Here is a 26,835-nt window from a genome sequence, read left to right on the forward strand (position 1 = left end):
CCCCTTCAATACATTATTTTTCTCTAGAGTACTTATCTCTTATCTAGCATTATATAAATTTTTATTTTTTATCTTTTTTTTAGAGAGGGAGAGAGAATCTTAAGCAGGCTCTCCTCTCATCATGGAGCCTGACATGGAGCTCGAGCCCACGACCCTAAGACCATAACTGGAACTACCGAAATCAAGAGTCGGGTGCTCACTGGCTGAGTCACCCCGGTGCCCCACATTGTGCAAATTTTACTTATTGTCAAGAACGTAAGCTTCATGAAGGCAGAGGTTTTGGTATGCTTCACTCGCTGCCACGTTCCCAACAGTGCCTAACACAGAACATTCTGCTTTTCTTCAGCACCTGTACATTGCTATTGAGAAATGTGGTGCTATTCTATTGGCCAAGCCTTTGTGTTTTCTCTCGGAAAATGTTTAAAATCTCTCTTCCTTTTTGATGTTCTTTACTTTCAGGATTACATACCCGGCTATGGTCCTTGTTTTGTTCATTCAATCTGGAAACTCATGTTACTTAGTTCTAGGAATGTTTCTTGTATTACTCTGATTTCCTCTCCTTTCGATTCCTTCATGTTCTTTTTCTGAAACTCCCGTTTTTTTTTTTTTTTTTTTTCTTAAGATTATTTGACCGAGAGAGAGAGAGAGAGCATAAGCAGGCAGAGAGGCAGGCAGAGTAAGAGGGAGAAGCAGGCTCCCTGCTGAGCAGAGAGCCCAATATGGGGCTCAATCCCAGGACTCTGAGATCATGACCTGAGTGAAGGCAGAGGCTTAACCCACTGAGCCACCCAGGTGCCACTTTTCTCTTTTTTCTTTTCTTCTTTTTTTTTTTTGAACTTATTTATTTTATCATAGGGAGTGTGAGCAGGGGAAGGGGCAGAGGGAGAGAGATAGGGAAAGAATCCCAAGCAGACTGTGGCAGAGTGTGGACTCTGTCCCAGGGCTCAATCCCACCACCCTGGGACCATAACCTGAGCCGATATCAAAGAGCTTAATTGACTGAGCCCCCCAGGCACCCTTCTCTTGTTTTTTATACATTATACATGTATTATTATTATACATTATATATTTTATACATTGTTTTATACATTAAAATCCCTAATTATTGCTTTACCTATCAATTTATTAGAGTTTTGAGAGTATACCAAAATAAATGTACCTGTTTAATCTGCCAAATTATAATCCATGATCCGTATTTACCTATAGACTGACTGAGAGCTTATGGGCCTAGTTTTTATTAAAAAGCCAAATCTGTTTCCTAAGAACATGCAGTAGAGTCTTTTACATGAAGATCAAGAGGAAGAGAGAACCAATTTTGTTAAAATAGAGGCTTTAGTGAGAATGATTATGTGCTGTGTGAAAATACTGTGAGAAAAACAAATACTTCAGTCAAATATTTTATTGAGCTACTTCTATGCAATTGGCTTCAAAGAGAATAATTTTTTTTTTTCATTGTAATCAGGTATGCATAAAAGTGAAATTTGTTTGGAAGGTTAAGGCTGTAGAGTGAAATAAAATCTCTTAAAAATTTTTTTGGTGGGGGGGCGCCTGGGTGGCTCAGTGGGTTAAAGCCTCTGCCTTCGGCTCAGGTCATGACGCCAGGGTCCTGGGATCGAGCCCCGCATCGGGCTCTCTGCTTGGCGGGGACCTGCTTCCTCTGTCTCTCTCTGCCTGCCTCTCTCCCTACTTGTGATCTCTGTCAAATAAATAAAATCTTAAAAAAAAAATTGGGGGGGCCATATTTTCATGTTTAGATGTTGCCAGTTTCCCCATAAGAAAGACATGTAATCTAGGGCGCCTTGGTGGCTCCCATGGTTGAGCGTCTGCCTTCGGCTCAGATCATCATCTCAGGGTCCTGGGATTGAGCCCCGAGTTGGGCTCTCTGCTTGGCGGGGAGTCTGCTTCTCCCTCTTACACTGTCTCTCCCCCTGCTTGTGCTCTGTCTCTCTCAAATGAATAAGTAAAATCTTAAAAAAAAAAAAAAGACGTAATTTAATGAAAAATGAAAAGATCTAGCGATATGGTGGATTAGGAGACCCCACAACCTTCCTGCCGCTATTACTACTCAGAAGTGCTAGATAAAATACAAGCGAACAAATTCATAGCTGAATTTGGAAGAAATGAAGGCCTGTTGCAGGAGGCTAGAAGAGCAGTGAAAAATTGCACTTACGGTGCAGCTCCTCTGTATTTGGGAGGGTGAGATGTGGCTTCTGTCCTCCGGGGCTGGGGTTCCCCGTTCATCCGTACAGCAGGCTAAGCTCTGGGCTTACATGAGTCAATGGAACTGTACCGAATTCTCCTCCTTCCTGTTAACGAAGCTCAAAACTTTGGACTCTTCCTTAGCTCTTTCTCACCACACACTCAGTCTGTCCGCAGTTCTAATTTGCAGCATCTTCAAAGTATATTCAGAATCCAGGCCCTTCTCACCACTTGTACTGCAGTCAGTGGTCATTTCCTGTTACCTAAACCTTTATCGCTTTCTCCACTCTTTTTTTTTTTTTTAATATTTTATTTATTTGACAGAGAAATCACAACTAGGCAGAGAGGCAGGCAGAGAGAGAGGAGGAAGCAGACTCCCCACTGAGCAGAGAGCCCGATGTGGGGCTCGATCCCAGGACCCTGAGATCATGACCTGAGCCAAGGCAGAGGCTTAACCCACTGAGCCACCCAGGCGCCCCACCCACTCTTTTTTTTTAATTTTTTGCTGAAACTCAGACTTTTTCTCTGAGGTAATTTTCCAACTACCAAAAAACTTCCCTTAGAATTTCCTTTAGGGCAGATGGGACGAAGACAGCCACGACCCACGAAGACTCGACCCTCCTTCCATCATGTGGAATCGTTGCCAGCAGCCGTCACTCGATCACCGGCCACATTTCTCAGGCTCCTCACCTCGCCCTGTGCTGCGTCCCTCTCTGCCTCTTGCACGGAGGCAAACTATCAGACTAGTTCTTACCAATAGGTTGTGAGTAGTAGTGATGGGTCTCACTTTGGGGCTGAAGTGGACGTAAGTGAATGTGCCCCCTCCGCTCCCCGGCTCACCATCTGCCGCCGGACACTGAAAGACGCCGAGCTCCAAGGCAACGGCAGAGTCACAAAATGGGAAAAGCTTGGGTTCCTGGGTTACCATGTGAAAGTATGCCCACCAAAAACCCGTCTTAGACTGTTACACAACCAAGAAATAAACCTCTGTTTAGTTAAAACACTGAAAACTGACGTATGTTGGTACAGCTAGTGTTTCTCTAATATTTCAGTTGGTCGGATGAGATGTTGTTACAAGAATCTGAAATGTGGCATTGGTTTAACCAGAGTAAACTGTGAGGAAACTGCTATTTGGGGCTGGAAAGATAAAGCATAAATGCTCTTCAGAATAAAATATCTGATAGTTTTACATCTCCTATGACAACTAGGAAGGTAAACAAATTGCCTACTGAGTCTCACTTTGGAAGAAACTGTTGGAAAACAGAATGGCAGTGGTGTGAGTTCTTGTTTCTGGCTGCATTTACAAGGTACCAAATGACCGATTTGCAAGAAGAAATGAAAAAGGAATAGAGAGGGTGTCGAAATGTGGAACAGGAAACACTGGATAAGCTGATGTTTTTTTGGTCCAAACAGTAGGAAATAGGATTGAAAAGGTGGTTAATGACGAATGCCCCTTAAGATTCTGCCCTTCCTCAATAACAAAAAACCCCAAACCTATTCAAAACTGGGCAAAAACTTGAATAGACTTTCTTCAAAGAACATCTATAAATGGCCAATAACTGTGTGAAAAGATGCTCAACATCATTAGTCATTGAGGAAATGGAAATCAAAACGAGATGCTAGTTCACACCCAGGAGGATGGCTATAATTAAAAAAAAATTGTTGGAGAGGATGCGGAGAAATTGGAACCCTCTTATACTACTGGTGGGTACTTTGGGGTACCCTCTTACACTACTAGGTTCAACCACTGTGGAAAATAGTTTGGAAGTCACCTCAAAAAGTTAACACAGAATTACCATATGACCAAGCAATTCCATTCCTGTGTATACACACAGAGGCATTGAAAAGAAGTTTTCAGACAGAAGTTTATACACGAATGTTTGGGGCAGTATTACAATAGCCAAAAGGCAGAAACAACCCAAATGCTCACCAGCTGACGACAACTGGACAAACACGTAGAGACGTCTCCGTACCATGGAGTATTACTCAGCCACAGAAAGGAATGGATCACTGGTGCATGCTGTAACGTGGATGAAGCTTGAGAACACGCTAAATGAAAGAAGCCAGACACAAAAGATAGCAGATCGTATGATTCTGTTTACATGAGATAGCCAGAATAGGTAAATCCGTGGAGACAGAAAGCATATTAGTGGTTCTTAGGTGCTGGGGAATAACTGATGAATGGGTATGGGGTTTCGTTTTGGGGGATGAAAACGTTTTGGAACTAGTAAGATGTTGGGTATACACTTTATGAATGTATCAAACGCCACTGAATTATATACTTTTATAATACTAATTTTACCTCAATTAGAAAAAGAAAGATTGTGGGGCGCCTGCGTGGCTCAGGCGGTTAAGCATCTGCCTTCATCTCGGGTCATGATCCTGGGAGTCATGATCCTGAAGTCCCTGGGGTCAAGCCCCGTGTCAGCAGGGAGTCTGCTTCTCCCTCTGCTCCTTCTCCGTCTCCTTCACTCTCTCTCTCAAAGAATAAAAAACCTTGGGAAAAAAAAAAAAAAGATTCTGCCCTGCAGTAGAGATAAGATTAAGGGTATAATAAAGCACCTACCCAAGCCTATGGCCTCAAGGTACTTGTCTTTAAATTGAGAGGGAGGCATGAGGGCGCAGAAGCAAAGAAATAACCAGGTTTCAGAATATTGTCCAGAAAAGAACTTTATGTGTGGCTACAGGCATTGGAAAGAAATAGAAGCAAAAAGATTAGAAATCATCAAGTTTCGAACAGAATTAAACCAAAATCTGTTCCTTTGAAAAGAACAAAAAAAAAAAAAAAAGAAAAAAGAAAAAACTTGATTACAAAATTAAGAGAGTTTAGGAAGGAGGAAATTAAGATAGATTATAAAAATTATATAAAAATACAACCTCACATGGCATATAGTATACAGCTTTTATACACTGAGAGAGACAGTCTTTTGAGGCCACAAAGGTAAATACAAAACTGAATCCTACAACACATTTAATGTGCAATGTATCATATTAACAAGTTTAAGAAGAAAAATAATCTCAATGTAAAAATAGCATTTGATACAATTCAACCCCCTTTCATGATAAAATTTCTTAGCATATGAGGAATAGAAATGAAGTTGTATAACTTGTTACAAAATAACAAAATCTGAATGTAAATGTAATACTTCATTGGGAAGCATTAGAAATAATCATTTTAAATTGAGAACAAAACAAGTATTTCAGGTATCACCATTTCTATTCATCATTTTCCTGGCGTTGATTTTGGGGTTGTGAGTCCGAGGGCTGTGTTGCATATAGAAATTACTTAAAAATAAAATCTTAAAAAAAAAATATTGGAAAGGATGAAAAAATACAGTCATTATTTATATATGATAAAATTTCAATGTAGAAAATGCAAAAAAGTCCACTGATAATACTATCATGAAAAATTTCACTAAGATTTAGGATACAAAGGCGATATGTAAAAATTGATTATGTTTCTATTAATCAAAAAAAGTTTTTGAAAGAGACCTAGAAAATTGAAGACACATAGCATGTTCAGAGGTGGGACAACAATATTTTAAAGATGTCAATCCTCCCCATATAACGTAATTCCAACTAACATCCCAACAATTTGTGTGTGTGTAACCTGAGATGAAGGTTCTAAACTTTGCTAAAAGAGAGTAAGACTTGCCCACACCACACAATTTTCCCAAAGTAGAAAGTAACTTGCCCTATAAGATATTAAGACTTCTTATAAAACTTATAAAAACCATAGTATAAAATCATAGTAACTAAAACAGTATAGTACTGGTTCAAGGATAAGAAATAGAGGAGTAGTCCTCTTTTTCCGGCTGGAACCATGGAGGGTGCAGAAGAGAAGAAAAAGAAGGTTCCTGCCGTGCCAGAAACCCTTAAAAAGAAGCGAAGGAATTTCGCAGAGCTGAAGATCAAGCGTCTGAGGAAGAAGTTTGCTCAAAAGATGCTTCGAAAGGCAAGGAGGAAGCTTATCTATGAAAAAGCTAAGCATTACCACAAGGAATATAGACAGATGTACAGAACTGAGATCGGATGCCGAGGATGGCAAGAAAAGCTGGCAACTTCTACGTACCTGCGGAACCCAAGTTGGCATTTGTCATCAGGATCAGAGGTATCAATGGCGTGAGCCCAAAGGTTCGAAAGGCGTTGCAGCGTCTTCGCCTTCGTCAAATCTTCAATGGCACCTTTGTTAAGCTCAACAAGGCTTCAGTTAACATGTTAAGGATTGTGGAACCATATATAGCATGGGGGTACCCTAACCTGAAGTCAGTGAATGAATTGATCTACAAGCGTGGTTATGGCAAAATCAACAAGAAGCGAATTGCCCTGACAGATAACACATTGATTGCCCGATCTCTTGGTAAATATGGCATCATCTGCATGGAGGATCTGACTCACGAGATCTATACTGTTGGAAAACGTTTCAAAGAGACAAACAACTTTTTATGGCCCTTCAAATTATCTTTTCCACGAGGGGGAATGAAGAAAAAGACCACCCATTTTGTGGAAGGTGGAGATGCTGGCAACCGGGAAGACCAGATCAATAGGCTTATTTGAAGAATGAACTAAGGTATCTACCATGATTATTTTTGTAATAGGGCCAGTTAATAAAGGACTACTCTCAAATGAAAAAAAAAAAAAAAAAAGAAATAGACCAGTAGAATAGAATACTTATATATAAGTTAAAAGGATGAAAGCATGTGATAGGGTCAGCATTACAAACCAAAGAGGAATGGCTGAGCTAGTCAATAAATGGTGTTTGGGCAAACTGGTTTTTCGAACAGAAAATAATAAAATTTTGATTACTACCTCATACTATGTGCAAAAGTAAAATTCCAGATATTTTAAAGATCCATGTTTAAGGAGCGCCTGGGTGGCTCAGTTGGTTAGGCATCTGCCTTCGGCTCAGGTCATGATTCTAGGGTCCTGGGATGGAGTCCTGAGTCTTGCTCCCTGCTCCTGCTCTCTCTCGGCATTTCTGTTGCTATCTCTGTCTCTCTCAAATAAATAAATAAAATCTTTAAAAAAATCCATGTTTAAGAAGCAGGATTTAAAACTTTTAGGAAACAATATGAGTATCTTTTTTTTTTTAAAAAGATTATTCATTTATTTATTTGACAGAGAGAGATCACAAGTAGGCAGAGAGGCAGGCAGAGAGAGAGGAGGAAGCAGGCTCCCCGCCGAGCAGAGAGCCCGACGCGGGGCTCGATCCCAAGACCCCGGGACCATGACCCGAGCCGAAGGCAGAGGCCCAACCCACTGAGCCACCCAGGCGCCCCGAGTATCTTTATAACCTGGGGAAAGGAAGGAGTTTTTTAACATATTTTTATTCCCTTATTCATTTTGGACTATATTCAAAAGAATGAAACTGAACCACTGTCTTACAGCACACACTCAAAATGGATTAAAGACCTAAATGGGAGACCTGAAACCATAAAACTCCTAACAACAACAACAACAACAACAACTACAACAATAAGCAATAATTTCTTGGATATTAGCTTTAACAACCTATTTATGGATATGTCTCCTTAGACAAGGAAACCGAAGCAAACAAACGATTGGAACTATGCCAAAATAAAAAAAACAAAACTGTTGTTTAGGAAAGGAAACCATGATACTTGCATTTTTAAAGAATAATCTAGTTTCAGTGTGGAGGATGACTGGAATAGAATCGAACTAAAAACACGGAGAACGAGGGACGCCTGGGTGGCTCAGTGGATTAAGCCTCTGCCTTCGGCTCAGGTCATGATCTCAGGGTCCTGGGATCGAGCCCCGCGTCGGGCTCTCTGCTCAGCGGGGAGCCTGTTTCCTTCTCTCTCTGCCTGCCTCTCTGCCTACTTGTGATCTCTGTCTCTGTCAAATAAATAAATAAAAAATCTTAAAAAAAAATAGGGAGAACAATGAAATAGAGGGAAGACAATAGTTAGACAAAAAATAACAGAGCATGGGGCGACACCCGTGGAGTGGCACTGGGATGGGCAGAAAGTGGAATGTAGCCGTTCTGTGGGTTATTATCCAGCAACGAAAAGGAATAATATATTAACACACACAAAAACATGAATATCGAAAAACTATTAGTCAAGAAGCCAAGCACAATGTATATTTTATAACTTTATTTATATGAAATTCTAGAAAAGACAACACTGTAGCGACAGAAAGGAGATCAGTGGTCGGCTGGGGTCAGGGGTGGGGAGGGTCACCTGCAAGGGGCAGTAGCAAGATTGTAAGATGAAAGAGCTGTTCTATGACTTGCCTGTGGTGACACGATTGTACCCAAGTACCACAGTTCATCAAACTCTATGCTTAAAGTGGGTGAATATTATTTTATGTAAATAATATCTTAATAAATTGTTTCTAAGTGAAAAAACGAGACCAAGAACAAAAAAGATTTAGGAGGTAGAATTGATAGGACTTGGTGAATAGAAAGTATGTGTATATTTTGTTTTACTTGGTGGCTGTGTTTCTCGAAATGATCTGTAAAATTAAATTTTAAAATGCTCTAAGGTATTCAACCCTTACTGATAATAGATAATCTATTGATAATAGAGGGGCGTCTGTGTGGCTCAGTTGGTTAAGCGGCTGCCTTCGGCTCAGGTCATGATTCCAGGGTCCTGGGATCGAGCCCCGCATCAGGCTCCCTGCTTAGCAGAGAGCCTGCTTCTCTCTCTCCCTCTGCCTGCTGCTCTGTATAATTGTGTTCTCTCTCTCTGTCAAATAAATAAATAAAATATTTAAAAAAAAGTATTTGCTAATAGAGAATTTTGAACATATGCAAAAGTTGACAGAATGGCATAATGAACCCCATATACTTGACATCCAGGTGTTTCTTTTTTTTTTTTTTAAAGGTTTTATTTATTTATTTGAAAGAGAGAGAGCATGAGCTGGGGAGGGGTGCTGAGGAGAAGGGGGAAGCAGACTTCCCCCTGAGCAGGGAGCCTAACTTGGGGCTCAATCCCAGGACCCCAGGATCATGACCTGAGCCCAAGTCAGACACTCAACCGACTGAGCCACCCAGGCGCCTTCAACATCCAGTTTTAACCGTCACCCATTTATGGACTATTTTGTTTCCTTTTTACCCCATTCTACTCCTGAACTATTCTGAAGCTAATCTCAGACATACATAAATTCACTCAAGATATTTTAATATATATCTCTAATAAGTGAGGACTCTTTAAAGCACAGTATCATTATCGCACCTAAGAATTAATGATACTCCTTGATGTTATCTAATATCCGGTCAGAGTTCAAATATCTAATTATCTCATGAAGCTGCAAATTTTCATTTTTATAGTTTGAGTCAAATTCCAAATAAGGACCACACACTGCAACTGATACACCTCCTCACCCCATTTTTTTGTAAATTCTACTTCCCTTGCAATTTATTTGTTGACTAACCTGTGTATTTTTTTTTAAAGATTTTATTTATTTTTATTTGACAGAGAGAGATCACAAGCAGATAGAGAGGCAGGCAGAGAGAGAGAGGGAAGCAGGCTCCCTGCTGAGCAGAGAGCCCGATGCGGGGCTCGATCCCAGGACCCCGAGATCATGACCTGAGCCGAAGGCAGCGGCTTAACCCACTGAGCCACCCCGGCACCCCTAACCTGTGTATTTCTTAATGTAAGAAATGCATCTGTTCGGGCAGCTGGGTGGCTCAGTGGGTTAAAGCCCCTGCCTTCGGCTCGGGTCATGATCCCAGAGTCCTGGGATCGAGCCCCGCATCGGACTCTCTGCTCAGCGGGGAGCCTGCTTCCTCCTCTCTCTCTCTCTCTGCCTACTTGTGATCTCTGTCAAATAAATAAATAAAATCTTAAAAAAAAAGAAATGCATCTGTTATGCCAATAACTACCTAGTATTTTAATGGGTTTTTAATTTTCATTGTTTTATAATTAAAGAAATTTTAGTTGCATTCCAATAATTTTTTGATAAAGCCATAATGTGGCAACATAGGTTGATCTCACAGTATCCCTGGTATGTACTTCTTTTGGCCATTTGTTTTGAGCACTACTTAGATACCAGGACGGGTGGGCTCACTTACAGTTGTCTGGAGATCATTGGTTCTATCAGTGAAGATACTCAATCTGTTTTCGCTTTCCAGAATTTCATCAATATTTTGGGACATAATATTTTTTACATCAGTTACTTGACTCCTCAGTGTAGATACCAGAGTATCATCTTGATTTTTATTGTATTTCATCTACACAGAAATGAAAGATAATACAAATATTATTTTCTATAATTGAAATCTATTACAATATATTGTACAAATTGAACAAAAGTGTCAAAAGTACATTTCACTTGCTTTTCAGCATAAGGAATCAACCAAGCTTCAGATCGTCCCACCTTAATCTTGCTGAGAAAAGGGTCTGGGAGTTGGACAGGAGATCGATATTTCAATGTACACAATCAGCGGTGGAAGCCTTTTTTAAAAAAGTGATTTATTTATATACTTGTATAGTTTTTTAGAAGATGTTTTAGGGTCACAGTAAAACTGAGTGGGGAGCAGAGTCCTCACCTACTCTTATCCCCTCCACCCCCTGCCCCAGCTCCCTATGAACGCCCCACACTGGAGCGGTGCGTTTGTGCTATGGATGAGCCTCCGCTGATGTCCTCTCATCACCCAGAGTCCGTGGTTTACATCACGGTTCACTGCTGGCGCCGTACGTTCCCGCGTGTGGACGAAGGTGTAATGAGGCGTGTTCTCCACTACAGCATCACACAGAACAGTTTCGCTGCTCTATTAGACAATGATTTACTTTTTAAAAAAGATTTTATTTATTTATTTGACAGAGATCACAAGTAGGCAGAGAGGCAGGCAGAGAGAGAGGAGGAAGCAGGCTCCCCGCCGAGCAGAGAGTCCGATGCGGGACTCGATCCCAGGACTCTGAGATCATGACCTGAGCTGAAGGCAGAGGCTTTAACCCACTGAGCCACTCAGGCGCCCCAAGACTTCATTTTTTAAAGTAACCTCTGCATCCAACATCCAGCTCAAACCCACAACCTCAATCAAGAGTCGCATGCTCTGCCGACTGAGCCAGCCAGGTGTTCCCCTTGGCCCATTTTTTTATCAGCTTGTTTATCATCTAATTGTTGAGTTTTCAGAGTTCTTTATGTGTTTTGGATAACAGATGTATCTTTTGCAAATATTTTCTCCCAGTCTGTAGTTTTATCAGATGTGTCTTTTGTAAATTTTTTTTTCCAGTCTGTGGCTTGTCTTCTCATTCTCTTGACAGTTTTTTGATCCAACCTGATAATCTGTGTCCCCAGTTAAGAGCAACAGTGAACTGTATTTAGACCATTATTTTTTTAGGCCATTAATTTTAATGTGATTATTGCTATAGTTGGACTAATATTTACCATAATTGTTACTGTTTTCCTTTCATTGTCCCTGTCCTTTGTTCCTCTTTATATCTTCCATTTTATCCATATTAACCAAAATGATCTCTACAAGAGAGTGTTATATTAAAAAAGTAAGCCGCAGCTACAGAACAATATCAAATAATAGCTTATTGGGCACTTAATATGTGCTGGGTGCTGTCTTAATCACTCCACACGTATCAACACACTTAATTCCCAAACCACCTGATAAAGTAGTATTTTTTTTAAGTTTTTTTTTTTTCTTTAAGATTTTACTTATTTATTTGACAAACAGAGATCACAGGTAGGCAGAGAGACAGACAGAGAGAGAGGAAGGGAAGAAGGCTCCCTGCTGAGCAGAGAGCCCAATGTGGGGCTCCATCCCAGGACCCTGGGACCATGACCTGAGCCGAAGGCAGAGGCTTTAACCCACTGAGCCACCCAGGTGCCCCGATAAAGTAGTATTTTTGTCATCTTTTATTTTCTAAAGAAGAAAACTGAGGGGTGCCTGACTGGTACAGTTGCTAGAGTGCTTGACTCTTGATCTCACGGTCTTGAGTTCAAGCCCCGCATTGGGTGTGGAGTGCACTTAAAATTAAAAAATAAATTAAAAAAAATTAAAATTAAATTAAATTAAAAAAATTAAAATAAAAAAAAACTGAGACTGAAAGTAACAAGGTATCCAAATTGTTACACAGCTAAACAAGGACAGTCAGACTTCAGAGATTAAGCCTTTAACCCATTGCATTAATGACCTCGGTTTTGTGAATTTAAAAGTTATGTATAAACTTATGTATATTATAAACATATGCATATAAAATGTATATTCTCATACATTTATTATATATTTATCTATATGCATATTTATATCTAAATCATTCTGGAAGGTTACACATTAGGCTGTCTGTTAAGAATGCTCACTTCAAAAAAAAAAGATTGCTCACTTCAGGGGATTTGACTGAGATTGCAGGAGACATTCATATTTTGCCTTATATATTTTGTGTCATTTTACTTTATTAATAAGCCTTATTTTTAAACTAAAAAATATTAAAAACCTCTGCTCTTTGGCAAGTTATCAAATTCTCACCTTTTTAAAAAAGATTTTATTTATTTATTTGAGAGGGTGAGAGAGAGAGAGAGAAAGAGAGAGCGAGCGAGCATGAGCAGGGAGAGGGGCAAAGGGAGAGGAAGAAGCAGACTCCACTGAGCAGGGAGACCGACTCGGAGTTCGATCCCAGGACCCTGAGATTATGACCTAAGCCACACAGGCGCCCCTCAAATCCACCTTAAACAGAACTCTGATCTTGCTGGTTACTGGAGCATGCAATTTACAGCTGATGGTCTGTGAGGGGCTCCTTAGGTAAGTGTAGAAAGAAGAGGTTGCTAACTGAATTGTGTCCCCTGCCTGAAGATACGTGCGATTCCTAACACCAGTTGGTTAGGAATGTGACCTTCCCCGGAAATAACGTCTTTGCAGATATAATCAAGTGCAGATGAATGGTTCATCTTTTTTCTTTTTGTTCCTTTTTTCTCTTTCTCTCCTTTTAGAAAATGCTTCATCTTTTTTAACCTGAGAGAATCATTTAAGTTTTGTTAAGATAATGTATTCATAGTCCATTCACTGGCATTCAGCTTCTACACACACATACACACACATATTTATTTTTATTTTATTTTTTTTTACACACACATATTTAAATCTCTCTAAACTATTTTTATTTTGTTAACTACTGTGTAACAAATTCAACAACTTTTTTTTTAGAAATTCAACAACTTTTATAAAATTTTCTACAAATTTAATGCTTACCTTAGTTTATAAATGTTAAACAGAAATTTCTTTGATGTCAGATGTGTTAACTGCTCGAAATGTGCATATTTTCATATGGTAACGAGTTTTCAGGGAGCTATGTCAATAATACATTTTGGCTGTGTTGAATCTGCAGAATTCTTCATAAGAAAATTTATGAATTTACTATAGAAGCATCTATCCTTAGTTACTTTTCAGGCATTGTGGTGGACACAGCCTATGGGAAACCCAATGCATCACATTCTTTTTTTTTTTTTTTTTTCCCATCACATTCTTGAAACCTCCCCCCACAAGTATGACTTGCTTCTAACTAATAGCAAAGATGATGGGATGTCACTCCCGTGACTATGTCACATATAAAATTTAGTAAACTGGTGTAGGGAGACTCTTCTGGTGCCCTTGAGAAGGAAGCAGCCATTTTGAGACTGGCAAAGCGGCAAGGAACTATTATCTGTCTCTGAGGGTGTCCCCAGGCCAACATCCAGCAAAAAGCTGCATCCTTTAAGGAAATGAATCCTGCAACAGGCTCTACATGAGCCTGGAAGTCGAATCTTCTCAAGCTCCCAGATGACAGTACAGCTTGGCTGATGACACTCACCACAGCTTTGGGAGACCCTGAGAGGAGAACCTGTTAAGTGAGGTCTGGAGTCCTGACCCACACGAACTATCAGATGGTAAGCGTGTGCTGTTTCAGGTTGCTGATTTGTAAGATTTATAATAGAAAACTAAAAAGGTATACTTAGAATATTTTATTATGGAAAATTTCAAACAAACACAAATGCAGAGTAAACAGTATAATCAATCCCTATGTACCCATCACCTAATATCAACAGTCAGTCTTGTTTCATCTGTACTACTACTGAGTCCCCCTTCCCCAAATGTATTATTTCAAAGCAAATCCCAGACAGTATATTATTTTAATCTGTAAACACCTCAGTTTGCATCTCTAAAAGATATGACCTCATTTTTCTTAAAAATAAAACCACAACAGCATTATCACATCTACAAAAATTCCTTAATATCATCAAACATCCAGTTTGGGTACAAATTTATAAAAAACAAATCATATATATATTTTTTAACGTTTGCTTTGTCGATCCAGAATCCAAAGTCCACATTTAGTGGATATGTGTCTCTTTTAATCTGCGAGTTCTCCTTAACTTTTTCACTGTTGCAATTTATTTGTTGAAGAAATTGGATTCTTTGTCTCATAGATTTTCTCATATTCTGGATTTTGCTGATTGCATTGATGTGGTATCATTTAATGTGGTCACTGATCTATTTTCTGTAAACTGGTAGTTAGGTACAAAGGCTTGGTCATATTCAGGTTTGACGTTTTGGGCAAGCACACTTCAGACGCGTGCTGTATACTACTCATTGAATAACAGTAGGAAACATAACTAAAGATCGATCATCTCCCTTATTGTGACCTTAGGAATAATCAGTGGGTTTAGGTGTTTTGAGCCTGTTTCATCTGTCATGAATTTCTTCATCATCTTTTCACCTAACTTTTTTAGTCATTGATGATGACTGCTCAGGTCCATGATTTCATCAGTGATTATAAAATAGTGAAATTTACCACCTCTTCTTTGTTTATTAGCTGGAATATGTCTATAAAGACCAAAAAAAACCTTTTCCCTACCAACTACTTGTTTTCTTTGAGGTACAGTTCAAACAGGAAAGTCAGGGGGCACCTGGGTGGCTCAGTTGGTTGAGTGGACTACCTTCGGCTCAGGTCGTGATCCCAGAGTCCCGGGATCAAGTCCCATATCGGGCTCCCAGCTCCATGGGGAGTCTGCTTCTCCCTCTGACCTTCTCCCCTCTCATACTCTCTCTCTCTCAAATAAATAAGTAAAATGTTAAAAAAAAATAGGAAAAGTCAGAACAGATTGAGTCTTTTATTGGTTTCTAGAGTGATAAGGTAGATCCTTATTATCTTGACTGGTGAGGAATTATTTCGTCTTTGATAGTATCTAGAACTCATGAAATTTAAGACATTTGACGTGTTACAACCCACTGCAGTTACTATTCTTTTCGATGTTCAAGTTATTCCATCACTGACCAGTGTTAGCCTCTTTAAGTTGGTTCCTAAAGCCTTTTGACATGAGCACAGTGAACTTTGGTAGCTTCCATGTTTCTGGTATGACAAAGTACTTCTGGCTTACATGTTTCCTCCCTGATATCTGCAGTCAGGCCTGGTTCCTCTAGTGTAAAATGGTATTTAGAGACTATAATCTAGATGCTAAGGGGGCATATTGCTCCTGGGTTGCAATTTCTCAGTTTCTCATGTTTTGCAGTAGATAGGCTAGGAAATACTTTTTTTTTGAGAAAATATATCATGCGATATATTTTCAATGAAAAAATTTTTGGGGTGCCTGTCTGGCTTAGTTGGTAGAGGATGTAACTCTTGATCTCAGGGGTCATGTGTCTGAGCCCCACATTGGGTGTAGAGATTACTTAAAAATAAAATCTTTAAAAAAAGGAAAAAAAATCAGTATTTAATTTTCAATTAAAATTTTCACAATTGGATTTTCTTTAAAAAATATTTAATTTTCAATTAAAATTTAGGATTATAAGGTTTCACTTAATTCTTTGACTTTATATTTGCAACTCTTGCTGAAAATCTTGATTTCTAATGACATTAACATGATTACTCAAAGTAATATATCTATATAAACCAATTTTAGAATAGCAACACCAATGTTATCACTAACAATGTGGTACTTGAAAATAAATACTTTAAGATTTATTTTTAGTTCTATCATTAGGGTATAATCTCACTAGGAATACACAATCAAATTATAGTGTTTTAAAGTCACTTGAAATAAATTTTCGCTGTCTTTCAAGCCATCAGTTCAATACACAATTAGGTTCTTGGTTTTTTTTTTTTTTTGAGTTTTTGGGATCACTTTTTAAAATTGAAAAAATTATTATGGTAAGGCATACATAACAAAGTTTATAATTATAATGATTTTTAACTGTCTAGCTCAGTGGCATTAAGTGTATTCACATTGTTATACAATTATCACTCCACCCCCACCATCTCTAGAACATTTTCCATCTTCCCAAACTGAAACTCTGTACCCATTAAACACTAATTCCTCCTCATCCTTTTCCCCCAGGCTCTGTCAACAACCATTCTACTTTTCGTCTCTATAAATCTGACTACTTTAGGTATTTCATATAAGTTGAATCACACAGTATTTGTTCTTTTGTGACTGTCTTATTTTACTCTGAGGACAACTATTTAAATACTTAATAGTATTTAATAATTATGTAAAATATTTACATGGTTCTAAAGTCGAATCTCCAAAACAAGTTTCATTCAGGGAGGCCTAGTTTCTATTCTTGTCCCTTATCCCTAAACAGGCAACAATTAAAATGTTGGTGGTTTATCCTTTTCTTGCTGTCATCCCTTTTTTCCACTATAAGCAAACAAAACCACATATTTGTATTTATTCTCTCTTTCTTAAATGGTTGCAAGTAAGAATGGTAAACAAATAACAGTATACGGTACAAACTTCCTCTCTCTTACTTTATCCACTTATCCATATTATCAAGGATGTCATTCTTTATCATTATATAAAGATAGAAATTCTCAATTCTCACTCATCTTTACAGCTCTTATCTCCTAATTCCAAACTGTTCCATCAGCTTTCATACAATGTTTAGGAGTACAGTTGGAGGGGCGCCTGGGTGGCTCAGTGGGTTAAGCCTCTGCCTTCTGCTCTGGTCATGATCCCAGGGTCCTAGGATCGAGTCCCACAGTGGGCTCTCTGCTCAGCGGGAAGCCTGCTTCCCCTTCTCTCTCTGCCTGCCTCTCTGCCTACTTGTGATTTCTGCCAAATCAATCAATCAATCAATCAATCAATCAAATCTTAAAAAAAAAAAAAAGGAGTACAGTTGGAGGTTACATACCATATACTTTCCTAATACTTGTTGAAAATCTGCAGCAACTGCATTTGAAGGAGAAAAATGTTCTTGCGACATCAAAGGATTTCTCTGAAAAGTATCACTAACCTGGGGACATTAATGGAAATATTTAACCCATATAGATAATTTCAACTGGCGAATCACAGAGCAAATGTTTATTTGAAGCAGAGTCTGGCAGAAATGTGAAATAAAGGAATATTCTATTGCCACACCATTTCTAGCTTTTTGGTGGCAGGGTGTCCTTTCTAATCGAAGGCGCTGTATGTATGAAACCTGTGCTTGCCCGGTCTTCTCGGCAGCTCTCGCACAGATCACAAGCTCAGGCAGTGGGGCTGTAAATACCACTCTGAGTCTTTGGTATGTCTGCAGACTCGAAAGCAAGAGCAGGTGCTCACCTCTGGCACACAAAGGAGGAGTCCATGATGTTTTCTAAGTAAGTGTTTTTCATTTTGCCTTCCTCCTCCCCAACTCCGAAGCCATTCAACGATGAAGAAACAACCCCAGTGGAATGTCATGGCACTATCTTTCAAACCCTTATGGTTTTTTTTTTCCTTTTTCCAAACCCTTACGGTTGTCATAGGACATTTTAAAGTCTCAAGAAGGAATTCTTGCAATTGTTCGTACTCAGTGTTGCATTCCCCAGCAACGGTGGTAAAATGTACGTGGTTACCAGTTTGGTACCTGGTTTTAGGAAGGTGGTAAAGTTCAAATGTTTTGTCATAACAGCAGAGAGGGAGGAAAATTAGGAAAAATTTAAATAGTCACTTAAATCGCTAACAGTGGTTAGCATCTACACTCTAACAGTTATTCAGGTGCTTCTGAAGAGTGAATTTCAGTATTAGTCCTTATAATCCTTGATTCTCTATGTGGTTACAGTTTGAGTTGTGTTAAAGCAAGACAGTACACAATTAAATATATGCATGTTTCATGAATTTGACTGGAGAATATCTGTTAGTCACTATAGTATTGCTGACTGATTTTTTCCATTAATGTTTTTTACATATTTTTTGCTTTAGGAAAGATCTATTTATGTATTTTAAAGAGAGCATGCATGATTGAGGGGGAGGGACAGAGAGAAAATCCCAAGAAGACTCCCCGCTGAGCAGGGGAGTCTGACGTGGGGCTTGATCCCATAACCCCGAGATCATGACCTGAGCCAAAATCAAGAGTTGGATGCTTAACTGACTGAGCCACCCAGGCACCCCTATTTGTAAATGAAATACTCATGCTATTGAAATGGTAAAATAAATATTAGTAAAGTTTAATTTCTCTCTTATTTTGAAAGAACAAGATAAATACAAAGAGTCTAATGGATCTGTGTGGGCAGTCTTTGCAGACCTTGCTTTAGGGTTAGGAGAAGTGTGGAAACAGGGCAGATGAAGGATAAGGGTAAGAAATCTCTGAAGGTCATTAATTGCTCTGCTTTATAGACAAATGATCTGCTTTTCGTTATTGACACTCTTACTAACACACTATAAAACAGAGACCTCATAATTTCAATCACTGAGAAAGTCCTTAAAGTAGTATAAGAAGTTACTTACGTTTTTAAGAAATGCAGATGGCGTTATGGTATCCAAGGCATTGTCTGTAGCACATAGGTAAGTGATTCCATCAATAAAGAGAGTATGGTAGACAAAGCTTTGAAAAGAAAACATTAATTTACATGACAACATTGAAGAAATTAAGTACCCTTACAGAGATTCTATTTTCAAGCTCTCAGTAGTATACAAGCTCTGTAGATAACTTTTCATAATGAGAACTAGAAAATCTTTCATATATATGAAAGATTAAATTATGTTAAATAAAAACTATAAAATTAGAATATGTATTTAGGATTTCATCAATAAAATAAAATACAATCAAGAGAAAATTCTATCCATTTATTTATCTACCTATATTTAAAATGGCCTTGGTAGGGGTACCTGGGGGGCTTAGTCAGTTAAACATCTGTCTCCGCTCAGGTCATGATCCCGGTGTCCTGCAATACAGCCGCCTGCTCGGTGGAGAGTCTGTCTCCCTCTGTTTCCAACCCTCCCCAACTGCAGGGCTACTGCGCTCTCTATCTCTCTCTCAAATAAATAAAATCTTAAAAAAATGGCTTTTTATAGATAGCACTCATTCTAAGACTGAATAAAAATTGTCATCAAATAGAAAATGCTATGTTTACTGATTTTTACTCTACCTGTATCTTTAGGTAGACACATTTAATTTTGGAATTTCTTGGCTTTTTATTACAATAGATTAGAATTTAAAAGTTATAAACAACCAGTACTAAATATTCTGAGGAACACGATGAACTGGAGAGGGGGAAATTAAACTTCCTTATGTATGAGATCGTGTATCTTTCCTGACCTTTTATGCTTCTCAGAGTCACATATTAAGAAGCAAGAAGACTCCTGGAAAGTACCTCCATTTTTACTGCCCAACAATCCAGAAAATTTAAAAATATGGTAACAGAAATCGTTGCTTGGTGCCTAGACTTCTAATCTAGTCATTCTGAACATTCTATATCCAAATGGCTAGCAGGCCGTAGACCTGGAAAAATGTTAAATTGGATATACACAAAAATGACGAATCTCGGAAACAGGAAGAAAAGATAATCCCAGAGGCAGAAAATTTAAAGTATGTGCCCACCCTTACCATATAAATCCTTCATATCATATCATGAATATAACATGCTACAAATATTTTTAATGATGATATTGACTGATACACATAATCTCCACTTGGAAAATATTTTTATTTCTAAGTTGGGAGGAGTCTTTTTTTTTTTTTTACAGATTTTATTTATTTATTTATTTGAGAGAAAATGAGTGAGAGAGAGCATGAGAGAGGAGAAGGCCAGAGGGAGAAGCAGACTCCCCAAGGAGCTGGGATCCCGATGCGGGACTTGATCCTGGAAGTCCAGGATCATGACCTGAGCCGAAGGCAGTCGCTCAACCAACTGAGCCACCCAGGCGCCCCGGGAGGAGTCTTTTTTGAAAAAGAGTCGCTAATTCTATCATCTCTCTGAAAGTTATATATGTGATTTGAATAAGTTGATAATGGATGTGAGGGAGGAAATATTCTAAATTTATGCTTAGTATGTTATTAGTGAGTGACGTTCAGAAGCCATCTTAAGGGGGTATAGCTCAGTGGTAGAGCATTTGACTGCAGAAGCCATCTTAAAAGTTAAAAAACGCGAAAACCCAAGTCCAGGATACACTGTAATTAACAAAGGTATGAGGCAGTACCATTTATCTATCATTCTCATATGCTCCCGGAAGAGAAATGCCATATATGCATGTGAAAAGAAAAGAAAAGGAAAGAAAAGAAAAGGAAAACGACAAACTGAAAACTTTGTCAAAATGGTTACCTGTCTAGGGGGGAAGGGAAGGAATGAAAATTAGAGGTCTCCCCCTTCTCCTCCCCCGCTTCTCCTCCTCCTCCTACCTCTCCTCCTCCTTCTTTCTTAAGTTAGACTTCTTAAAGAAAACTTGTTTTTTTCAGTTTGACTTTGGAATCACATGCATATTTTGCTTAATTATAAAGGCCATTAAATCAAAGTTTGAGAGAGAAATCCTTGAAAATAAAAAACCATGATGACAAAATGAACCTCACTTTGTATGGAGGAACCCAGACAGATGATGGTGGTGTGGCTCCTGTGTTAGGGCTGGAGGCGGTCAGATTCTGGATATTTGGAAGGGAAAGGCAACAGGATTTGCTGATGGATTGGGTTTGGATGTCAAAGAGCCAGAAGTCGAGGGCCACAAAAGTTTCAGGCCTGAGGAACTAGAAAAGTAGTATGTGGAAGACTGCAGCGGGGGCTTCGGTTTTGGACAGAAGTTTGAGATGCCCACCAGACATCCAGCAGAGACACAGAATAGGCAGGTGGATATACGACTTAGGAATTCAGGAAGAGATCGTCCAAAGATTCAAATTACAATGCGCAACACAGGAAAGCAAATAGTAGACGAGAAAAGAATCTCCTCTGGCAATCACGCCGGCTAAGAAGTGAGAACAAAACTAGAATGTCAGCATGTTGTGTTCCCCAGTCAATGACCTGCTCTAGGGTACAGGCAAGGAATATCACTGGCTGCGAGCATGTCAGAAGGAGACAGAAGTAGACACATGTACCATCTGACGGGAAAAAACACCTATCGCCTTGTGGAAGGGATCCAGCCTGTGGACCCTGCTGCGTGAAGCATGTGAGCTGCATCCTGGATATACAGTCAGCAGAGCCAGAGAGTGGGACACTACGCTCTGCCGGCTCCTCAGTGATAAACTGTAAGGAAAGGACAGGGATGGGAAGGGAAAATAAAGATTAGAGAGATTTAAGGCACCAAAAGAGAAAAACTAGGCAGGATCAGGCTCTTGTACCTGAGGTTGCATGTTTGGGTGATGAGGCGATGAAGACCCACGGTAAGTGACTGCTGTGGGGGTCGGAATGCTGTGGATGGGACGGGGCGCATGGTGGGGAGTTTTGGGGATGGCTGGCACGAGTCCGTGTTTTTGGCTTAGGTGGTAGTTGGTGGGGAGATTCCCTTGTAAAGCTTCATAAAGCTATACTTTCGCTTGATGAGTTTTGGTATTTCGTCCTATTTTACAATATAAAGGTTAAAACAAACCTGCTCTTAAAAAAAAAGATGAGTCCAGATGCTCTTATTTCCCACCTGTTGTTTTACTAGTAAAATGGCGTCAAGATTGGTTTAGGCCATACCTTGTAGTGTCCCAAGTGTAGCTTAGAGTGGTCTTATTAAAGATTTTTCAAGTGGAAGATTCCTTTTTCATTAGTGAAATATTTTGGGCACACTAAAAACAATTCGGGGAATAAGACAAGAATACTTTAGACCTACCACCTGTTTAAAATGTTACAGATACGATTCATGTCCCACGGATACCCTTCCCCCACCTCATTTCCTCTCCCTTCCCTTTGGAGAGATAACCACTATTTTGAATTTGGTGTTAATCACTCTCATTTGATCTTACACTTTTACATATAGTTCTCCTTTCTGAGAGTTCGAGAGCATGTGCAACTGAGCCGATTTTCCCTAATTCATTACTATTGTTAAGAAGCAAGCTGACTTCTGTGAGAACAGACCTTACCTTCCCATCTGCGTTACGGTCTTTGGCTCTGCTCTGAGCAGCACTAGTTTAAGCACGGTCGCCACTGCTTCCTAAAAATAAATGATCAGCATTGACTTTGTGCAACACTGTAGTGTCTTTAACTATTCTTCTCTCTAAATTTACCAATGGTCTGATTGGTTTATTAAAGAACAAGTGTTCACTAGGAGAACTAATGGGTGGTTAGTCATAATGTGTGGTAAGAAGCAAGTTATGAAATAGTCACTTGAATCTGAAGGAAAATATGAAAATTTGAAATATGAAAATTATACAAATATACATATACTTGTGCATATAGTTATATGTGTGCAAATACAGGTTACACGAATCAATCTTGAGTCACATCTGACATGTGGCTATGTAATCAAACATCTTTTCAGTGACCTCTAGTCACTGAAACTATACCTAAAACTGTTAATGGATTAAAAGTATTCAGTCCTGGGGGTGCCCGGTGGCTCGTGGTTAAGTGTCCAACTTTTGATTTGACTCAGGTCATAATCTCAGGGTCATGAGGCTGAGTTCTGTGTTGGGTAGGGTGGGGGTTCCATGCTCACGGGGAGTCTGCTTGGGATTTTCTTTCCCCCTTTGTCCCTCCCCCGTGTACATGCTCTGTCTCTAGAATAAAAACGAATCTTAAAGAAGTATTCAGGGTTCTCTGAATAACCTAAGCATTCCCCTCCCCTTCCCTCCCTTCCTCTTTTTTCTTCAGCATTCTTCTCTTCATTTTAAGATAAAAAACTTTTATTCAATATTATTCACTGATTTCTTTCTATAAAACAAATAATTATTTGTTTCTTGTAAGGCCGCTCTGTGGGGGAAATGTGCAAGGGGTTGACGATTCTCCAGAATATCTCAAATATGGTTGTTTTCTGGACGAGTCCTATTCATTTACCTTGGAAGTGTGAAAGGAACCTGAAGGTTACCTAGGAAGATCTGAATAGCCACATTCCTTTTTTCTTTCTTTAAGAATTATGTGTCTGAGACAGTGAGAGAACCAGCACAGGCGCTTCTGGTGGGTGCAAGGGCAGAGGGTTGGAATCCCGGCAGACGCCCAGAGCCGGAGCCGCACATGGGGTTTGCTCTCACAAGCCCGAGATTTGATCTCGCTCCGCCCTTCTCGGAGAGGAGAAGGAATCCGGAGCGGACCGCGGACCGAGCGCACAGCCCGAGGTAGGGCTCGACCCCACAACCGCAAGGTCAGGCCCGAGCTGGAACCGAGTCAGAGGCTTCCCAGCAGCTGCACGCGCCGACCGCCTTCCTGCTGGGAACCACGACGCCCCTTCCCGGACCCGGCCCTGCCTCGGCCTTCAGCCCGTCTCTCTCCTGTCTACACCGTGGGATGTCTCATTGTCCTGCCTTCCTCGTCGAATCCGGCTTCTGCCTCTACCGCGTCCCAACTGCTACCTGCAAGTCGCCAGTCATCGTCATCATCATCATCTTCTTCTCCTTTTTAAAGATTTTACTTATTTGAGAGCGCGAGCAGGAGCAGGGGGAGAGGGAGAGGGGAGCAGACTCAGACCGAGCAAGGCGCCCCGCGGGGCTCGATCCCGGGACCCCGAGGTCCTGCCCTGAGCCAAGGCAGAGCCACCAGGCGCCTCGGGCATCACCTAACGCGCAGCCGACGAGCGCCTCCTCGGCCGCGTTCAGCTGCGACGCGGCACCTTCTCGGGACTCTCCTCTGGGCGTCGCACCCTCTGTCCTGTCCTGACCGCTCGCTCCCTGGGCCTCGTCTCCCCTCACTCCGCGCTTCCGCGGCCGGCCGTGGCCCTCTGGGCGCGACCTGACCCCTCGGGGACGGACGTGGAGGACAGACACAGACTGGCCACTTCAGCGGGCAGCAAAACCCACCTGTCCCCGGCGTCCTCTGTCCCCCTGCAGCCCCGACGCCCTCCCTCACCGCCTCGCTCCTCCGCCCGGAGTCTCCGTCCCGTTTCCCGCCGCCTGAGGGAACACTGGACAGTCGTCACGTTGTGCATGAAGCCGACACGCCGTCCCGAGCGGTGTCCCCGTGACTCTGCGACGGAGGCTGGGAGCACCTGGAGAGCGTCCTAGGCGGGACCGAGCTCGCCGACTTGCACGGGGCCTGCCCTCCGCCTCCCGACCCCGCCGGCCCGCCCCGGGCCGACATCGCCCCGAGCATCTGCGAGGACGCGGTCCCGGCTGGGTGACCGTGAGGACGCGGTCCCGGCTGGGTGACCGTGAGGACGCGGTCCCGGCTGGCTCTCCCCCTCCAGCCCTCCTCCCACGGCATAACCGAGCAGGTTCTCCAGAGACGCTCGGACCCCGCGGCCGCCCCGCGCCGAGCCAGCGTCTGGGCCTCCCCGAGCTCATCCCCCGCCGCCGCACACGCCAGCCTGCGCCCCGCCGCCCTGAGGCTCCCGCGGCCCCGCACGCAGCGCCCCGTTCCACGCGCACCGAGTCGCCGCTTCCCTCTCCGACTCCCGCCGTCCTGCCTCACGCGGCCGCTAAGCCGCCGCCCCAGTACCCGTGCGGGGTCCGCGGGCCGCCGCCGCCCCGCCCCGTCCCGCGCAGGGCGTTCGCGCCGTGCGACAGCTGCGTCCCGCCTCGGTCCTATCGGGACAGCGCGCTCATCACGGCGCCACTCCGGGTCGCGCCTGTGCCTCGGGGCCGCATCTCCCGCCGCTTTGCCCTGGACTATGCAGCTACCAGCCGTCCCACAACGGCCTGCGGACGAACTGTTGACGGGTCGCCGCCACTGCAACCGCGCGGGGCTGCCATCGCCGCCTGCGGGCCGCGTGCACCACCCGCCCTGACCGCTGGGCGGCGCACGTGCGGCCTCGCGTGGCGGATGCGCGTTGGGAGCGGCTTCCGCGGCCCCCACAGGCCTGCGTCGCGCGGGGCGGGGCCTGTAGCCTCCACCGCCCTCTCGGGGCCGCCCGGCCGCGCCGCGTCGTGAGGGGCGGGCCCGGCAGGCACCTCCCTCGAAGAGGCGGGAGCCGCCGGGGCGGAGGTCCGGACACGGGGGTACCTGATAGGAGCCGCCGGTCAGGGCCAGCTCGGCGAGGACCGCGCGGCCGTTAGCGACGCAGCTGTAGGTGATCGTCATGGCGCGCGCCGGGGAAGGGAAGGCTGCGGCCCGCCCCAACCGCCCGGCCGGCCTCGGGGCGGGGCTGGGGGCGGTGCTTGCGCAGGCGCGAGGAGCGGAGACGGGCCCGCGGGAGGCGGGGCCGGGCTCGCGGGTCGAGCGGGTGCCGGGAGGCGGCTCGGCGGTCCGGCTGCAGAGACCCTCCGAGCGGCGGCGGGCGGCGGGGCAGAGCGGGCGGCGGGGCGCGGACGTCCCGCGGGGACGACGAAGGCTCCGGAAGGGGCAGCCGGGACTATCCCCGCGACGGGGGTGCACTTGGTGCCGCGGAGTCGCATTGGTCACGGCCGAGCGCGTCCGGCCCGAGCGCTGGACTCGACGGTCCCACCGTTAACCCCGGTTTCGGGGAATGAAAACTTGAACCGCACGAAACGGCGCGGGCGAGAGCCGCTCGCATCCTGCCTCCGCCTCGCTCGCGGTCGGGACGCGGGCGGCGGCGACTCGCCGTGAAGGAGACTCGTCGGGACTGGGCCGGCGCCTGCGGAGCTCGCGCAGTGCGGGACTGAGACCTCGGTCCGCGCCCGGCCCCGCGGGCGTCTTCCCGGAAGGGGCCCCCGCGGCGGCTGCAGACGCCGCCCTCGAGGGCGCTGCGCGGGGAGCGTACGCGGGGCCGCAGGACCGGAGCGCGGGCCGCCAGCTCCCCCGCGGCGCGGAGCCGAGCCCTGCGGCGGCTGCCGGGAGCGGCCGGAAGCCCCAGTGCGGAGGGCGCGGCTTCCCTCAGGGCCCGAGGGCCGGCGGGGCGGTGCGGGGCTGCGCGCGGGCGAGCGCGGCCGGGGAGGCCGTGGCGCGGTGGGTGGGGGACGGGGCGCGCTGCCGGGATGACTGGTCCGGGTCTCCACTTCCTTGACAAGAATTTTAGAAATAGGAGCTTCGGGTGAGGACATGGTCCCGTCAGCTGTCGCGCGCGAGAACAGTCGGACACAGGCGTTGCGGGTGCTCGGCGCCCTGTCCTGACTTCGCCGCTGGGAGACCCGCTTTCCTGGTGCGTGACGCGGGGACAGTCGCCCGGCTTAGTAACATGCGGGACCCTAGCGTGCGCCGCGAGCGGATGAACGGAAACGAGGAGCCCCGTTGCTCCGGTGGCTGCTCCGGGCGACGGACGGGCGGGGTCGGCCCCGGCCGGACTGCAGGTCCCAGAAGATGCGGGTTGCGGCGCGGGTCCTGCTGCACCGAGGAAATGCTGAGTGGACGCGCCTGACCCGCGCAGAGGGACCGTCTCGGGGCCCCGACCGGGAGCGCCGGCCACACGTGCAGTGCGGGGCGGCGAAGCGCGGCGGCGCCTTTCGTCAGGAGCGAAGTCGCGAGCTGCAGGACGGACGACGGTGGTCGGGCG

The 26,835-nt window shown here is 43.6% G+C and overlaps 1 protein-coding gene and 1 pseudogene across 1 annotated transcript; one reads left to right on the top strand and one right to left on the bottom strand.

The window, feature by feature from the left end:
* Window positions 1–6,005: 6,005 nt before the first annotated feature.
* LOC123936629 lies at window positions 6,006–6,768 on the top strand (annotated as a pseudogene).
* A 1,318-nt stretch (window positions 6,769–8,086) lies between these two features.
* Window positions 8,087–26,386, bottom strand: LOC123932799 (basic salivary proline-rich protein 2-like). Its single transcript, XM_045991425.1, has 7 exons — window positions 25,871–26,386; window positions 25,389–25,811; window positions 22,382–22,452; window positions 18,838–18,934; window positions 17,282–17,383; window positions 10,238–10,396; window positions 8,087–8,676 (listed from the first exon to the last, which is right to left on the bottom strand). The coding sequence occupies exons 1-7, from the start codon at window positions 26,384–26,386 to the stop codon at window positions 8,647–8,649; spliced, it is 1,398 nt and encodes a 465-aa protein (XP_045847381.1). The 3' UTR covers window positions 8,087–8,646.
* Window positions 26,387–26,835: the final 449 nt, after the last annotated feature.

Source organism: Meles meles, chromosome 2 (genome assembly GCF_922984935.1).
Source record: "Meles meles chromosome 2, mMelMel3.1 paternal haplotype, whole genome shotgun sequence".
NCBI classification, from domain to species: domain Eukaryota; kingdom Metazoa; phylum Chordata; class Mammalia; order Carnivora; family Mustelidae; genus Meles; species Meles meles.

Excerpts from the sequence above, each read along its gene's own strand:
- LOC123932799 (XM_045991425.1), bottom strand. The coding sequence starts at position 26,386 with ATGTCCTCACCCGAAGCTCCTATTTCTAAAATTCTTGTCAAGGAAGTG. Across the intron at positions 10,397-17,281 it reads AAGTATTAGGAAAGTATATG|ATGAAATACAATAAAAATCA; the intron begins GTATGTAACCTC and ends ATTTCTGTGTAG. Across the intron at positions 8,677-10,237 it reads CCAATGATCTCCAGACAACT|ATCATTTCGAGAAACACAGC; the intron begins GTAAGTGAGCCC and ends TTAATTTTACAG.